This window comes from Microcebus murinus, chromosome 1, assembly GCF_040939455.1.
Source record: "Microcebus murinus isolate Inina chromosome 1, M.murinus_Inina_mat1.0, whole genome shotgun sequence".
Classification (NCBI taxonomy): Eukaryota; Metazoa; Chordata; class Mammalia; order Primates; family Cheirogaleidae; genus Microcebus; species Microcebus murinus.
In genome coordinates this window covers 56,013,647-56,032,321 of record NC_134104.1, presented here as the reverse complement: position 1 = coordinate 56,032,321, position 18,675 = coordinate 56,013,647, and the positions used below count along the sequence as shown (strand labels likewise).

Genomic DNA, 18,675 nt, shown 5'->3' with positions numbered 1-18,675 from the left:
CCTTCACCCTTAATTATTTTTTTAAAAAGTTAAGTCACTTAGCGTAGTGGTCCCCAACCTTTTTGGCACCAGGAACCAGTTTCATGGAAGACAATTTTTCCATGGATAGGGCAGGGGAGGGAACTCTGTGGCCACTGGGGTTGGGGAACCACAGACTTAGAGGATAGGCTGTTTGGATGGAATAATTGTGTTCCTGTTGTTCTTATGGAAACATTGGCTACAGCAAGTTACTAATGCAAGATATTCTTTGTGTGTTTTTATCGTTTGAATCTTTTGCAGTTTGTAACTGGGGTTTAACAGAAAGTGTTAGATATTAAAACAAGTTTTACTTTTTTCAATACATAATTTTATGCTTGCTAGGGATTAAGATTATGTTCATTGGCCTGAGAATTCATACTTTTGAAATTCGACTGTTTGGAGAGTTTGAATGACTAAGGAGAAATCACATAGTGGCTTTGCTGTTTCAAACGATCTTATTTATTTACTGTGGCCATTATGTATATTCTTCAGAATTTGGGAATGATAAACAGTAGAGTAATGTGGATAGCATTGTTTGGGATGAGTTTATGGTAATTCTTCCAAGAATTTTTAATAAATACAATAATGGTTATTGTATTTGTTATCCACTTAACATCCTTATGTCCTGGTAATGTCTGAATATTTAGAATAACTTACAGATGGAATATATCTTCTTGTCATTTCCTATTTAATATAGAATTTGTATTATTTTTTATAACCTAGTACTTAGAATACTTGCCATTCAGATGCAAGTGTTAATAATCTTGGTTGTTAATTTCTGTTGTAGTCTATGTCATATATGAATGTCAGCAGCATGGTTAAACTTTAATAATAAGTTTATTAGATACTAGTTCACCTAATAATTGTCGAGACACTGGTAGTATCTCTTATGTGGTTTCACGTTTTGAGTGGTACATATGATTTAAGCTTCTAGTGGTAAATAAAACCACCCCTAAGTAAAACATAACTTAGGTGAAACTCGATGTCCAATTTATTCACTTAATATATTAATTTCAGATTTTCAGAGTATTTTGTGAAAATGATAACTACATATTAGGCATGTCATTGGTTAGCATTCTTTCATTGTAGTGTTAATATATTAATAGTTAAGAAATTGAACTGAAATCTAATGTGTTGTAATAACTATAAAGTCCAATAACTGATAACTTGCTTAATTGGGCTAGGATATTAACAAATTAAAAACATAGTGAGTGACTTATAATTTGTTTTAACTTATAAATTTATTGTGATTTATAAATATATACACTTTTACTCCTTTAAATTATATGTGTATAGGTTAACATAACTTTGAGCTGATTTTCTAATACTAATGATTTGGCTAACTAAAAATTTTGTTTTATTCAGAGTGCAACTGGCAATTATATTTAAATAGCTTAGATGACTCTTAGTGCTTTCATAATACCTTTGATATTTTCAGTCATATCACTTAACACATTACTTTTAATAGTTGATATGTGGGTTTGTCATCCCCTCTGGAATTTGAGTTTCTTGAGGATAAGAGCCACCTTATCACTCTTATTTTCACAGTAGTTCTCACTGTGCTAGCTCATGGGTGTTCCATGTTTGAACTAATGAACATATTTAAGTGATTTCAAATATAATTTCAAAGGACAGTATAAAACTCCAAGATTGTTCAGCACTAAGTGAAGAGGAAGAAGAAGAAGATGAAGGAGAAGCTGCAGATATGGAAGGTATTTGTGTTCTAGATTTGCTTGAATTCTATTAGAATATTAATTGTGGAATATTTGTGATTCTTGTGGGTTATAAATTCTCTACTGAGTTTTAAATTTTAACATTTAGCAGCGTAGGGAGGATTTTGTTTAGTTTAAAACTTATCTTGATCTTAGACTCTTCTATTTTATCTAGAACATAGTCTTAGATAGCATTATTTCTGCTAGGATAAATATTAGTCATAAATCTTTAATGCAGTTTAAAGGTGTAAGATATTCATTCTTAACCTAATTATTTCAGAGCAGAACAAAGGTTGCTTGTGCATTTTGTATTTCCTTTCTCCTTTTTGATAATATCTTTATATTAAAACCTAAAGATAGCGATTCTTAGTGGGGCCTTTTCAACTACATATAATCCCCTCACAGTTCTGTAAGATTTTGAACTTTCCTAGAGTTGCCAGTTGAGAATTGCTGTATTAGGGAATTATTATTACAAGAGATAGAAACCCACTATTCTAACAGAACCAAGTAATAAAGGTCTGTGATACATGACTATTCAAAGCTTCATATTTTGTTATCATGATAATCTTTAATACACGTGAAACCTTACATATATAAAAATAGATTAGGAAATAGCTATCACCAGGGTGACCCCCTTCTTTAATCTATTATATAATACTACCTTTTCTGCATTATTTGATTCTGTTAACCACATCCTTCTTTTTTTTTCCTTCTTTGATTTCTATGACACTAACTTTTCTTCTTTTATTGACTCTTCTAACCCTTCTTTTGGGGTTCATTTGTTAAATGTTACTATTTCATGGTAATCCATTTTTTTTTCTTGCTCACTCTCTACATTCCCAGATTTTATTCTTATGGTTTCTGTAAGGGCATACTGTGGTCTGGCATAAAAGTTTGTGCAGTATGAAAGATGGTATGTAAGTTATATTGTGTTCTCTATGGGATTTTAAATATGAATATGAAAAAATACATATATGAATATATAGAGAGAGAGTGTGTATGAGTGAGTGTGTGAGAGAGAGAGAGTTGAAAAAAGGAAAAGAATATTGGGAAAAATAAAACAGAGGGCAGGCATTAGAGACTGTAAGGTAGTTGAATCCCAAAACTACATAGAAGTTAGGGTGAGCTAGATATGTTTTGTAGCTTACAGAAGTAGAAGATCATGCTGGGTAGAGTTGAAGCACCATAATGGCAAGTGGTGTTTCATGGATTAAAAGTACCTTTCACTTTGGTTTCCTAAATTACTTTCAAGTCCTCACGAAACTAGCTATACATCTCTTCCTAAATTTTAGTGAGATTGTTATCCTTATTTTTATGATGAACTCCTATTCCTTGAGGAAATCTGAGAGTTACTTGTAACACAAATTACTCACAGCACCCTCACATACCATCTCCATGCTCAAGACTTCCATATCTAAACTTCCAACCCAGATTTCCTTAACTTCAGATTTATTTGTTCAGCTTCATTTCCACCTGGATGTCTCACAGTTGTCAGAAACTAAATTTATCACCTTTTGGCACAAGTATTGTTTCTAGATTCCATCTGTCTTTGAATGGCATACAGTTGGCCAAGCTGGGAATTGGGGGGATGGTCTAGAACCCTATGAGTAAAGCACTGTTTTTAGAATACAAACTATAGGCCTGTCTTACATATATGACAGGCTTTTCATATGTTCCTTACATTTTCCTTGGATAGAGTTTAAGAAAAAATTGTTACGTATGGAATTTTGCTCAAAAAACAATGCTGATGGTATCTAATATAAAAGGTAATCTTCATTTATTCAGTAAATATTGAGCAATACAGTATATATCAGGTACTGTTCTTGGTGGTAGAAATGGTCTTTTGAAATTTATATTCTAATTAGGGAAGACATATATAAGCAAAATACATACAGTATTAGATGGTTATAAGTGTTAGGAAGAAAAATAGAGGAGGGAAGGGGATAGGAAACCTTGGGGTGAGAATGAGTATTGCAGTTTTTAAGTCAAGAAAAATTTAATTGAGAGTATACCATTTGAATAAAGCATGGAAGGAAGTGAGTGAGAGCTATTTAGAAATCTGGGAGAAGAATGCAAATGCCCTGAGGTGGGGGTCATGTGTGGCATATATAAAATACAGTGAAGAGGAGCCTATGTCTAGAGAGGAGTGAGGGGAGAGTAGTAAATTAGCTTTGGAGAGGGAGTCAGGAACTCAATTTTAGACATATGATATTTGCAGTGCCCATTCGTCATCCAGTAAACAATTAAGATATCCAAGTTTGCAGTTAGGGAATAAATTTGGATGTCATCAACATTTAAAGCCGTTGAGACTATGTGGCATCATTATAGGAGTAAGTGTGGATAGAGAAGAGACAAGGTCCAAGAATTGAACTCTTGGTTACTATGGTGTTTAAGTAAAAGCGATGAAGAGAAACCAGCATAAGAGATACTGAAGGAGCAGCTAGTGAGGTGGGAGGAAGGCCAGGAAAATAAAATATGTTAAAAGTCAAGAAAACAGTGTTCAGAGGAGCAGGGAATAAGTCATGCCAGATGTACCTGAGAGGGTCAATTAAGATGAAAATTGGGAATTTGCCACTGGATGCAGCAAAGTAGAAGTCACTGAAGACTTTAATGAGCATACTTAAGCGGTTAGATAAATAGCCTTGTGGAGTCACTGAAGACTTTACAGTATTATTATGTCAATTTATATTATTAATAGACTAACACAGACCAAGCCTTGTCAATCTGACTTTCTCTGGGCTTTTGTCTTGTGAAATATTTGCTGCTTTTGAAATATAGAATTAGCTCACTTATTCAGTATCTTCAGTTAAAAGCAAAACCCTAGTTTTTGAATGATAATCTGAAGTAACATATAATTTGGGTTAGGGAATTTTCTAGAACTTGATTGATCTTTTTTTGCTTTTTATAACAGAATATGAAGAGAGTGGATTGTTGGAAACAGATGAGGTTTGTAAATTGAGTTTTCTTTAGTTAATTTTTAATGAATTAACTTGGGGATTAATATTAATAGTGTTCTTAATAATATATTGATCATTCATAGAAATTTTTATTTATTTACATTGGTTATAGCAAATAAAATTTTAGCTTTGAGTTTAAAGTTCATTTACTTTTGAGAAAAAAACACAACATAGGATGGGAAAAATAGATTTTGTAGAGTGTCACATTCATACTGATTTAATGGTTGTAAATATTTCTCCATTATTTTCCAGGCTACTCTAGACACAAGAAAAATAGTAGAAGCTTGTAAAGTTAAAACTGATGCTGGAGGTGAAGATGCCATTTTGCAAACCAGAACTTACGACCTTTATATCACTTATGATAAATATTACCAGACACCGCGACTATGGTTGTTTGGCTATGATGAGGTAAAAATAAAGAGAAATATATTTTAATGTAAATGTTTTAAATTGTTAGGTTTAATTCCTTCTTCTTTAGGTCCATGGGCATAAATTATGGTTTTTTTTTTAAATTTTAGAAATCATTTATTTTATAATTTTATGATTAATATTATACTTGATTCTTTCTTATTTTGAATAAACTATGAATTATTTAATGTGATAGCAATAATGCTAATTATTAAACAGAAATAATGTTACAATTTATTCCTTGGCCTCTAAGCTTATCCCTTTAAAATGTGAGGGAAATTGAACTTGGTATTTGTGATTACATCTGTTAGATATATAATCATTTACAAAATGATCATGTCACATCTATTTTTTCCCCTTAAGACATAAAACCTTTTTAATTCATCAACTTAATTGAATTAAAAAATAATTGAAATCAGATCAACATGTTTAACCTGTCATTCTTACAACTATAAATGGGAAGCAAGAAAATAAAATACTCTTAAAAGATGAGTTATAAAGTGAAGAAAATATTTTGACAGCCATGAACCTTCCTTTTTGTGGTATCTCTTCTGCAAAACGTGGTGGCCTATGACACATTGCCTGGATGTGCTGACTATGTGACTTTTCTCCTCTCTCTCTTAATATAAATAAATTATAAATTTTCCCCCAAACAATTCTACATAGTCTAAAATTCTAAATTGTAAGTGAATAAGATGGGGGAATAATTATAAACTGAGGTTGAGGCTAAATTTTTAAATAGTAATTTCAAATATTTTTTATGCTTTCAGCAACGGCAGCCTTTAACAGTTGAGCACATGTATGAAGACATCAGTCAAGATCATGTGAAGAAAACAGTGACCATTGAAAATCACCCTCATCTCCCACCACCTCCTATGTGTTCAGTTCACCCGTGCAGGTCTGTATATGTAGAGATATATGTATTTTTGTGTGTGTGTGTGTATATACTTCTTGGGTGTATTGCTTGGATATCTATAAACATAGTACCCTAACAGAAAAAATTTACTTACTAAGCAAATAACATTCTCTTTCATTTTCCTTAAAAGTGTTCTTGTGCTTAGTTAAATATATAAGAAAAAGGAAAAACCCTCACCAATCTAATATATTAAGAATATTTTCTTATTCTCTGTTTTCAGTTATAAAATAGATCTTCATGATTTTGCTCCTCTCTTAGCTCCCAGAATGGTTAGGAAGATACTGTTTTGGACTTAAAAATACTCGTTATGTAGAAATGGTTTGTTCTATTATTGATGTGTCTTTCTCTGAATGTAGAGGATAATGTTAATCTTGCGCTTATTCTTGGTAGCCTAGTTATCTCCTCTTAATGGCTAGTGAAAGGAGATGTATGAGGATTTTCTGTATACCTTTATTCTTCAGTTGAGAGGTCTTCAGCCTTACCAAGTCAAATACATTTTATAGTTTGTGATTTTCTTTGTATCAATGTGTTTTTTACAGGGACAAATAAATGTACATGATTTGTTCAGAATTTTTCTTAAAAAAAGGAAAAAGATATGCTAATTTCTTTGGGTTAGTTATTTCTCCTAGATAACTTTCACAGTTCATTAGAAAATACTGGTAACATACTAGTAACAATATTTTTGATGAAAACTTTGATATTCCTTTGACCAATTTGATAAAACATTGAGTTTTCTCCTTCCTCTAGTTAAAAAAACCCAAAAAGAAGATAAAGCTTTAATATTCTTTTTCTCATTTTCTGCAGCCTCTTTACTCCTAAACTTTATCCCATGGAAAGCCTTGATTATTTCTTCAGTTTATTTATTTTAAGAACTTTAATATTGCTAACCATGAAAGGTGATTCAGGAGTCATTAGTTTTAGTTTTGAAATACCTAGTCTAAAAGGTTTTCATTTTTGAGAGTTATTCTGTTTTTTTCTGTTTGGGTTTGAGGTTTTAGGACAGTGCTTATCTAACTGAAACATGTTTTTTCTGAGGTGTAAATTTTATTCAGTTGGAGGAAAAGAGATAAACAATTTAACTGGTGATTATAGTAAGCATTTTTAATAAAATATGTTACAGAATAGGATATAAATGTGGCAAAAACTGGGGGCCTATGAAATGAAATTTCAAGGATATTTTAGGCCTTTCTATGGGCTGGCTTGGATTGTGCCTTCAGATCTCTGTCTGGGCTAATACATTTACTCTCATATTCTAAGTTGACTGCTTCTGTCATGAAGGATATAGTCACAAAAACTGAAGTGGCATTATTTAAGGCAAGGTATGTGTGAAAGACTATTTCTTTTGTACATTTTCTTTTTTTTAGATTATATGCCCAGATAGTTAACTTTGATAACACTCTTTTCTGTAGTGTGGGAGAGGTACCAGTTGGCCATGAAAAGATGTGTGGATAGGATAAAAACCTTCAGATAAATACCTTTCTTCATATAAAGCCAAAAAATATTTTAAATAGAATCAGATACATTTTAGAATAGCTGTTTGGTCGGAGTTAAGTCTGTATTTTTTCTTTGTCCTATTAGCTTTTCTTGAACCCTCTTCAGTTTAGGCTTATTCTCAGGTAATTATTTAAACAGTCATAATCACAAGATTATGGATATCTTTGGTTTTTTGACCGTTTGATTTTTTGATTTTGCCCAGTTTGATCCTTTTTTGTTTCTCAGAGCAGATAGCCATTGCTCCACATTTATCCCTTGGCATAGTTTCCCCTTCTCAGGTTTTCTGTATCTCCTGTCTGCCCCCATTATCAGAAAGCTAACTAATGCCATTGTGCTTGTTGTGAGACTACCATAGCTTTTTAAAAATTACCCCCTCCCCCTATAAAACTGTCTGCATGGCTCAACAATCCTTCCTGTTAGGGAGTGGAGGGTAAAATATTTTATTATATGTTAAAGATTAATTTACCAGCAGTAATAAGGTAGATGTCTTCACAAACACAAATACATGTTTTTCCTATTTTGTTCTAATTGGGCTACACTAATAAGATTTGTTCTTTGCTTTTAGGCATGCTGAGGTGATGAAGAAAATCATTGAGACTGTTGCAGAAGGAGGGGGAGAACTTGGAGTTCACATGTATCCTTACCTGTGTGTGTGATTGGTGACAAAATTGCTCTTAGGATTTATTTTTTCTTTTTGAGAAATTTAGTGTAACCTCAATGACATAGTACCTATAACTTCTTTTAGTCCTTCCAATCTGGAAGTCCTACTGGAAATCTTAAATTTATTTAGAAAATGTTGTATTGTGATAGTTATACCTTGTTTGGTATACCTTGATTAGAACAAAGTCCCTGTGTATACCAGTTAGCTCTACCTTGTTACAAAGGTAACCTAATTTAGAATAACATGAGTATTTGCTTCTTAAGTACATTTCCAATTTAACATGTTACAAAAAAAAAATTTGCTTTCTCATCAGATAAAAGTTAGATTGTGTCAATCTGAGGTCTCCGTAAAGCAAAGAATTCAGCTTAAACAAAGATTAATGAAAAAGTAGTGTACTGTATGAAGTGCTTTAGAGATTGTTAAAATATGGTATATTCATTTTTCTCCAGAGAAGAGAATACCTTTCTTATATCTTACTGTGCTTCTCCTGTACAATTCTCTTGAGTTGACAAGAGGAATAAATTAAAGTTAATGCCCAAGCAAGCTATTGGATTCTACAGTACGTGCCCTCATAAGAAGCAAAGTGAATGATTTAGATGCTAGATATCTTGAATTATTAATAGTTTGTTGCTAGATTGATATTAGACTTAGTGGTATATGCTACTCAGTGTTTAAATGTAGACCAAGGGATCACCACTGTCTTAAAGCTATGGATAACCTTCGCATCATTAAAAAAGTGTGTCCTTCAGAGGAACTTTTCACTGATTTGATACTGAAACAAATCAAGAACTTTCAGTCTGAGCCACATTTACTCCTAAAATCATACTGTTATGCATAATTGGCACATTCATCTGTTAAAGGCTAAGCAGCAACTTAACTTGGAAGACTCTATATTATTCATAATAGAGTATGAGTTACCCCCCAATAAAAATTAAGTAAGCTCTTAATGTTTCAAAGTACAGTGGAACATAGAAAAAATTTCAGGATTTTATTAAAAACAGTCTAATATAGCAGATTCTATGGCAAGTACAACTACTAACCTAGAATCAGTCCATTATGAAGAGTTTCCATTTAATTTTTTTCTTTTTTGCTGCAGTGCTTTGTACTCTAAGCTGCCTCATTTTCTAGCATACTCTAGCAAACTTGTAAACAGTCAAAGGGTCAAGTGAATGGTGGGTAAATATTATCCTCATTTACGTGAATAGCCTTGTCCTTATTCTATATCAAAGTAATTGTGCCTATATGAACTCATGAAGAAGTTTCAAATTGAAATATTGGAATGGGTGGTCAGACAATCTTAAAGTTATAGAGAACCTCATGTTAAATAGACATAGATTTGCATGATTGAATTTCTTTAATAAGACTTAATGTAAGATTTTATCATATATTTTTTCTGAGCAATGAATTGCTTAATAAAATGGATAATTACTATGTGGGCTTAAAACAGAACTTTTTACAAATGTTATTTTCCTTACCTAAAGACCTTTAGGTATCTTCTAATTTTCTTGAAATTTGTACAAGCTGTCATTCCAACAATAGAATATGACTACACAAGGCACTTCACAATGTAATGAAGAGAGCGTAGAATCTATCCTAATTATTGGCTCTGATTTTTAAAGAATTAACTCATAGATGTGACCATTGACCATATTCACCAATATATACAGTTTCTCTAATAAAGGGACTTATATGTTTATGCATTCAATAAAAAATGTTCCACTACCAGCCTTACTTGTTTAATAAAAATGAGTGTAAAGAAATAGTTTTTCTCACTTCTTATCAAAAGGTTATTATAGGATTTTCTGTAAATAACTGTTCTTTAAGTGAAGATACGTCTCAAAGAGAATGATGACAGAGTATTTTTGGTTTACATTTATGAAGAAGGTATTAAATGTGTAATATTATCAAAACTAGGACTGGAAAATACCATATGCTAGACTATTTTCTTTCTCTTGTTTCCTCTTTCTTCCCTTCTCTCTAGGTATCCTATCTGCTAATAGTGCTTAGGAAGTACTTACTGTGTACCAAGAAATATGCTAAACACTATTACTTATCTTATTTCCTGATTGTTTTATTAAGTTGATACCACAAAAATTATTTTTTATTAAGGATTCAGGCATTTTTCTCCTACTGTGATTATATGGTAGGATACTAGAATTTAAAGGGATCTCCTTGTTGTGTCACATGTTGTAGCACATCAGTTTATAGATCTGAGTGTAGGAGTTTAGAAAGGCAAGTGTTCTACTCTGGGACACTCACTGCAAGGCAAGGGGGCACTTTGAGTCCTCTTCCTTTTCCTTTCTTTACCCCCCTACATGCCTTTCATCCTTGTTCTTTCAGTAGTCTGCACACAGTAGAGTGGCCTATCTTTCCTCTGAGGAACCTTAGTTTAGTTTAGTTTAGTTTTTTTTTTTTTCCCTCATCTATTCAAGAATTTTCTCCTTACCTTGAGTGCCTCTTTATTTTCCTCCTTTTTCCTATTGTGGTACAGTTCTTGTATTGCAGGGAAATCTCCATAATGCAGATAATGACTTGATGAAGGTAATGTGATGCTTGATATGGTATAATATGATATAAACATGGGTGTCATCCTCCAATATACTTCAGATACCTGCTTGCTCATGAGCAAGCAAGTTACTCTCATTTATTAATTTAAATTCATCTTCCAAACTGATTTTACTGGAATATCTTATTTCTGAATACCTTTTATCTAGTTGATTTCCAATATTAGATGTTATCACATTGTCATCTTTTTTTCCCAGTTTTACTCATCAAAATTACTGACACACTCAATTCTTTTTTTTTTTTTTTAATTTTTGGGGTTAAGTAAGCAGTTCTATTTATCTCAGTCACCACTAGGTGGCATAAGTAATCTTTTTGGCTAAACCTTTTTAGTTTTCGATCTTTTTTACAGTTGAGATATTTGTGTGGATACCCAATGTATAAAGTGGGTATATTAATGGTATAAATGTGTTTTTATGAATTCATAAATTTTATAGCACTCATTGAGAATAATGAGTGTTGAACAGTGAATTTGTGTTGATGAGTTTAACATTAAAATGCAGATTATGGATAATCTTGTAAGCCTTCATATCCAGTTTAATTTTAGTTTCATAGTATTTTAAAACATTTGATTTACATTAGTAATTGTAAAAAGTAATTTTTTAACTTTAATTTACAGAACAGTTTTGAAGATAGCACAAAGTCTTATATACCCTTTACCCAGCTGCTTCTAATGTTAATATCTTATATAAATGTGATACCTGTTAAAGCTAAGAAATTAACATTGATATAATACTGTTAACTACAGATGTTATTCACCAGTTTTTCCACTAATGTCTTTTCTGTTACAAAATCCGAACTGGCATACTATATTGCATTAAGTTGTCATGTCTATTAGTCTCTTCCAATCTGTGACAGTTTCTCTAGCTGAAATCTTTCATGACTTGATACTTTTGAAGAGTAAAGGTCAGAAATTTTGTACAATATTCCTCAATTTGGGTTTCTTTATCTGATGTTTTCTCATGGTCAGCTGGAGATTATGAATTTTAAGAATACCACAGAAGAGATGTGCCCCTCTCTTTGCACTATGTCAGGAAGTAATTAAGGTGATATCTGCTAGGTTTCTCTACTATAGATTCATTATTGATACTTTTTTCTTTCCATTGTGAGAAGGGAGGCACTAAGTAGATAGAAATTTATAGCTTCAAGGGGAGAGGAAATAATCTTTGCTTCCCAGAGAAAGGACTATGAAAGACTATGTGATCCTGTATTAAATCACCAGAGTAGTAATTAGTAAATTTTGAGAGAGATAGTTTGAGGTATGTGAATGTCCAGTTTCTCATTAAAGCTTCATCCAGTAATTTTAGCATTTGTCAGTGGATTTTGTCTGAAACAATTATTACTGTAGTGTTCTAATTTTGTGACAATTCTTTTGCCTATATCTGACTCCCTTGATTACTGTAGTAAACCTTTAAATTGGGTCTGAGTTCTCCAACTTTGTTCTTTTAAATAATTGTTTTGGCTATTCTTGTTTCTTTGCCTTTACATTTAAATTTTAGCATCAGCTTGTCTATATAAAAAAGCTTGCTGGGATTCTGATTGGAAGTGCCTTGAGTCTATAGATCAACTAAGGAAGAATTCACATTTTAACAATATTGAGTCTTCAAATTTATAATTATATCTCTTACTTAAATTTTTATTAATTTCTTTCATCCTGTTCATATTAATATTTTATTAGATTTATACCTAAATACTTTGGGGTTTGGGGTTAATACTATGGTTTTTTATTTTAATTCCAAATTCTAATTGCTTTTTCCTTGTATATAGGAACACAGTTGACTTTCATATGCTGACTGATCGTGTATCCTTCAACCTTGCTAAAGTTATTTTTAATTCTAGTAGTGTATTGTAAATCCTTTTAGATTTTTTACATAGACAATTATATAACCTAAAAATATAGACAGTTTTACTTCTTTCTTTCCAGTCTATTTGTTTTTCTTACCTCATTGAACTGTCTAAGAATTCCAGTGTAGTGTTGAGCATGAGAGATAACGGAGGACATCTTTGCCTTGCTTTTGATCTTTGAAAAACTCAATTTTCTCTTCATTTAATAGGATGTTAGCTGTAGATTTTCATAGATACCCTCTGTTAGATTATGGAAGCTCTCTTCCAGCTCTAAATTGCTGAGAATTTATATCATGATTTTTTCAAATTCTTTTTCTACATCTATTGGAATGATCATATAATTTTTAAGATTTAATCTGTTAATTTGGTGAATTGCATTGATTATTAAGACAGCCTTGCAGTTCTTTGACAAGCCTCACATTATCGTTTTTATGTATTGCTGGATTCAGGTTTTTAAATTTTTATTGATGATTTTTGCATTGATGCTTATGAGAAATATTGTCCTGTTGTTTTCTTCTATTGTCCTTGTCTGATTTTGGTTTTGGGGTAATGCTAGCTTCATAATACAAGCTGGGGAGTATTTATTTCTCTTTGATTTTCTCAAAGAGGTTGTATAGAATTAGAATTTGCTAGTGAAATTATCGGGACCTGGATGATTTTTCAAAAGTTTTAAAATACAATTGATTATATATAGGACAATTTCTTGGGTGAGTTTGGTACAATATTTGGTTTTTTAATGAATTTTGTTCTAAGGTTTAGATAGAAGGGAAAGATTCTGGTGGAGTTTCTGTCCTTCATGCATAACTACTGTTCCCCCATCAGGTCTGCATCCCAGTAGACACTTCTTAAGGCTCTATTTTATCTTTTCTGTGAGTACCAGATGGAGTTCATGGAAGACAACCCTGTAAGAGGATGTGGACTCTCCCACAATATCTTCAGCCCCAAGGATTTCACACTGTTTTGCTATTTTGTACTCTGTTTTCACCAGATTGTCAGCTGTTCTAGCTGAATTACCCCAAGCAGGCTTGTGTCAGCTCTCCTCCTGTGGAGGAGTTTTGGGGCCAGTTATTTTCTCTGCAACCTCATGTCTCCTATGGGTTTGCACGCAGTCTTAAATTTGGAGTTAGTCCTGCTCTTTTTTGCTGCAAGGGTGAAATCAGTACTTTTTCCACCTTTCCATATCCTGAAGCAAAGTCTCTGTTTTTTAAAATACCAGTTCAGTTCCAAAATATGCTCCTCAGTTAGGCTAAATGGTAGAAGAATGTTTATTCTGCTGACTTATGCACATAAATGATCTAACCTGGAAGTATAAGATAATGTGATGGTTTACAATATACTAAGCATTTGCTATATAACATGTTGATGTTTATGTTTTTTAGCTATTTGAAAAATAGTATATTTTAAAAATGTAATGCAAATAAATCAGTGATTTGAGAACTTCCAAAGCACTCTGCAAAACTCACTTGTCTAAAAAATGTGTAGTTCATTTTGTAGAATTTGGGCTTCTATTTCAAAAAAGGGAAGACAACTAGGCAAATTAAGCCTAAAGTATCCTAAAAAATATTAAAAATAGCAGGCCTATAGAAGGAATTCTGTTACAAGTACACGATCTCTAGTATGTTGATTCATATGTAAAACTTATTATTGATATTTGTTAAGCTTCCAAATGGAAGATGCTTTCTGTTTATAATGTATATTCTTCCTATTTCCAAACAAAGATTTTAGGAGAGCAGTTCACTGGCAAGTTGGTTCTGGCTGTTGGCTGTTTCCTACCTTGTGGACTTCTCCGAAAGACCGCTTAGTGTCCTTAGGATGTGACAGTGGGCTTCTCCCAGAGCAAGTCATTTAAAACAGTAAGGCAGAAGCCACAATATTTCTTATTACCTAGTCTTAGAATTCACATGCTGTGATTTCTTCAGTATCGGTTACATAGGTCAGCCTATTCAGTGTAGGAGGGAACTGCACAAGTGTGTGAATGCCATGAGACGGTGATCATTGTGAGCCATCTTGGAGGCTTGCTGCCACAGCCAGGAATCCCAATGAAAAAACAATAAGATGTAGACATAATCAACATTGCTGGCTAAAGGCACCTGGCACTCAACTCTTCCACCAAGGAAAACCAAAACAAATAACCACATGTCAAATAGAGTGTTTAAAGGAGAACGCTGGAATTTAGGGAAGTGACAGAGACCCCCTGAGGCGCAGGAACAAGATGCAGCACAGAGAGAAAAGCAAAGCACCCTGCTGGGATTGGCTTGTAGTTAGGAGGGACTCACCGTTGTGGGGAAAAGGTAAGCAGGAAATCCCTAGCAGTCCAAGTTCCCATAAAAGATACCTACAGTTGTAACTAGGGAAGAGCCCCTTAGTCCTCACAGACGCTAGAATAGTGAGCTGCTCTGCAACAGCACTGTTCCAGAGAGGGAATTCATGCCTTGTCCCACCTACCCTTGGGACCAAAGGTAGCTGCTATTTTGAGAGTGGAACTACCACCAAATCATATCCTATCCTGGGACACAATAACTCCTGCATCTGCACATCTCTGATGCCCTGCTGACATCCACCCAGAGGGCTGGAGCATCACAACACCAGCTAGTCCCAGCAATGTGGCCATGTCCCTGGCACCTGAACCCAATCAGCACCCTACACCCTGTGGAAAAGGTGGCCAAAGACATCAGGGAGGCTACTCCTAGGACATAGGGAGCTGAAGCATACATTTCCCAGGGCATGACAGCTACCTGCCTAGGTGTGCTGACTGCAGCCTGAGGACCAGCCTGCCTGGAACCTGCTGCTGCTGGGGCCCACACTGCTCAGGGACCAGGGGCCAGTCTCCCTGGTGGCTCACCACCAGTGACCCTTCTCTCTCCAGCAATAAGGTTACTGCATGCCTGCACTCATTGCCCAGAAGCCCAAAGACTGGTCTGACCAGGGCCCATGCATGCCCTCCAGGGGCCCAAGGACCAGCATGCCCAGCATTTCTCCCTAGCAAAGATTTGCCACACCTTCCACAAACAACTGCAGCCAAAGCCACTATGCAAATCACAGACACCACTACTGTTACAGCTAAAATCATATGGAGACTACACTATTGCACCTACTGAACTGACACTATAGATAAATCCATAGGAAAAAGTCCTTTCCTATGGAAGCTACTCAATAAAATTGGGGAAAATGACTTACACCACATGTGCAGAAATCAATGTAGGGGCATAAGAAACATGGAAAAGCAAAGGAACACCTCCAAAGGAGTACAGTAATTCTCCAGTAACAGAACCCAAAGGAAACAAAAACTATGAAATGCTGGAAAAGAAATTCAAAATAATAATTCTAAGGAAACTCAGTGATATACAAGAGAAAACAATACAAAGGAATCAGGAAAACCATTCATGATGTGAATGAGAAATTTGTTTAACAAAGATATATATATTTAAAAGAACCAAACAAATCCTGGAATTGAATAATTCAGTGACTCTTACTACTATAATTAAGAGCTTCAATTCAGGACTTGAAGACAGATGTTTAGAAATAAACCAGTTAACATCAGCAACAACAAAGAAAAAGGAATGAAGAAATCCCATGTGACATATGGGGCACCATCAAGGGAACAAAGATTTGCATTTTTGGGGTTTCAGACAGAAAATAGATGGGAAAAGGCATAGAAAACCTATATAACAATAGCTGGAAATTTCCCAGTTTTCAACAATTAGGTATAGATGAAGCATACATCAACACAATGAAAGTCATATATAACAAACCCACAGCTAATATTATACTGCCTGGGGAAAAGCTGAAAGCCTTTCTTCTGAGAACTATAATAAGAGAACGATGCCCACTTTCACCACTCTTAATATATAATACTGGAAAGTCTTAGAGCAGTTAATTAAGAAAAGGCATCCAGATTGGAAAAGAATAAGTCAAATTGTTCCTCTTTGCAGATAACATGAAAAAAAAATATGTATGCATGAATTTAACCAAGGAGGTGAAATATCTCTACAATGAAAAGTGTAAAACACTGAAGAAAGGAATTGAAGTACACACACACACACAAATGGAAAAACATTCCATGCTCATGAATTGGAAGAATTAATATTGTTAAAATGACCATATTACTCTAAGCAATCTACAGATTCAAGACAATCCCTATCAAAATCCTATCACACTACCTGGTTTCAAAGTATACTACAAAGCTATAGTAACCAAAGTAGCATGAAACTGGCATAAAAACAGACACACAGACCAGTGGAATAAAATAGAAAACTCAGAAGTAAATCCAATGTTCCCAATCAGCTGATTTTCAAAAAAAAAAAACACCACCAAGAACATTGGGGAAAGAGTATCTTCTTCAATAAATGGAGCTGAGGAACTGGATATCCATATGCAGAAGAATGAAACTATACCCTCTATTTCTCACCATCTACAAAACCCACTCAAAATGGATTAAAGATTTAAACAGAAGACCTGAAACTATATAAGAAGAAAACATGGGGGAAAAACTTCAAGACATTGTTTTAGGCAATGATTTCATTGGTAAGACTTCAAAAGCACAGGCAACAAATATAAAAATAGACAAATGAGATTGTATCAAACTAAAAAGCTTTTTGCACAGCAAAAGAACAATCAACAGAATAGAATGGGAGAAATTATTTGCAAACTATTCATTTGACCAGGGACACATATTCCCAAGGAACTCAATTCAGCAGCAAAAATAATCTGATTAAAAATGGGCAAATGATCTGAATAGATGTTTATTAAAAGAAGACATACAAATGGCTAACAAGTATATGAAAAAAATTCTCAATATCACTCATCATTAGGGAAATGCAAATCAAAACCACAATGTAATATCTCACCTCAGAATGGCTATTATCAAAAGGACAAAAAATAACAAATGCTGTTGAAGGTGTGGAGATGCACTGTTGGTGAGAATGTGAATTAGTGCAGTCTTTATGGAAATTTATGGAGATTTATTTTAAAAATTAAAAATAGTACTACCATAACGTCTATCAATTCCACTACTGGGTATTTATTCAAAGGGAAGGAAATTGGCATATAGAAGAGATAATCTGCACTCATGTTTATTGCACCACTATTCGCAATAGCCAAATGTATGGAATCAACCTAAACGTCCATCAACAGATGAATGGATAAAGAAAACATGGTATATATACACAATGAAATACTACTCAATTCTAAAAAAAAAAAATAAAATAAATGAAATCCTGTCATTCATGGCAACATGTTTGAATATGGAGGATATAGTTGAATAATATAGGCACAGAAAGATAAATACTGCATGTTCAAACTCATAGAAAGCTAAAAAAAAAATTGAACTCAGAAGTAGAGAGTATAATTGTGGTTATTAGAGGCTGGGAGGATTTGGAGCATGGAAGGATAGGGAGAGATTGGTTAATGGATACAACATTATACCTAAATAGAAGGAATAAGTTCTAATGTTCTCTAGCACTATAGGGTAAATATGGTTAACAATTTATTGTATATTTTTCAAAAGCTAGAAGAGGATTTCAAATGTTCACAACACAAATGATACATGTTTGAGGTGATAGATATACTAATTACCTTGATTGCATCAGTACTCATTGTATACATGTATTGAAATATCACTTTCCTCCCATAAACATGTACAATTGTTATGTGTCAACTAAAAAGGAAATAAAAATTAAATATGAATAGAAAATTTAGTGAAGAAGAAACCCAAAAAGGCAACAAGTGTGTACAGATACTCAAAGTTATCAGTACATGAATTAAAACAAGATACTACTTTATTTATTTGGCAAAAATTAGGTTAGAAAAAAAATTAGGTTAGAGAGTGGTTAGCATTCAAAGAGATGTGATGATAGGGAAACCTTTGTGCACTGCTGATTAAATGTGTAGACTGGCCCAACCGTTTTGGAGAGGAATCTAGCAGTATCTAGTCAAATTGAGTATATCGTCTTGAGTATATACTGCAAAGCAATGGATGCAAAGGACCTTAAGAGTGTGTATAGGAAGATGCTCATTGCTGTGTTGTTTGTGGTGGCATGAGTTGGAAGCAATCTGGTCATTTATTTCTAGTGGAGTTACAAGGTACTGTGCAGCAATTAGCAA

General features: G+C 33.5%; 1 protein-coding gene across 3 annotated transcripts in view; it reads left to right on the top strand.

Annotated features, from left to right (window-relative positions):
- The window catches only part of ATG3 (autophagy related 3), a 28,153-nt gene extending 18,227 nt beyond the window's left edge, over positions 1-9,926 (top strand). For all 3 annotated transcript variants that reach the window (XM_076001392.1, XM_076001388.1, XM_076001394.1), the window contains 6 exons: positions 1,649-1,730; positions 4,642-4,676; positions 4,940-5,095; positions 5,866-5,993; positions 8,071-8,139; positions 9,656-9,926. In XM_076001392.1, coding sequence (XP_075857507.1) covers positions 1,649-1,730; positions 4,642-4,676; positions 4,940-5,095; positions 5,866-5,993; positions 8,071-8,139; positions 9,656-9,737 — 552 coding nt within the window. In that variant the 3' untranslated portion in view covers positions 9,738-9,926. The remainder of the gene's footprint in view (positions 1-1,648; positions 1,731-4,641; positions 4,677-4,939; positions 5,096-5,865; positions 5,994-8,070; positions 8,140-9,655) is intronic.
- Positions 9,927-18,675: the final 8,749 nt, after the last annotated feature.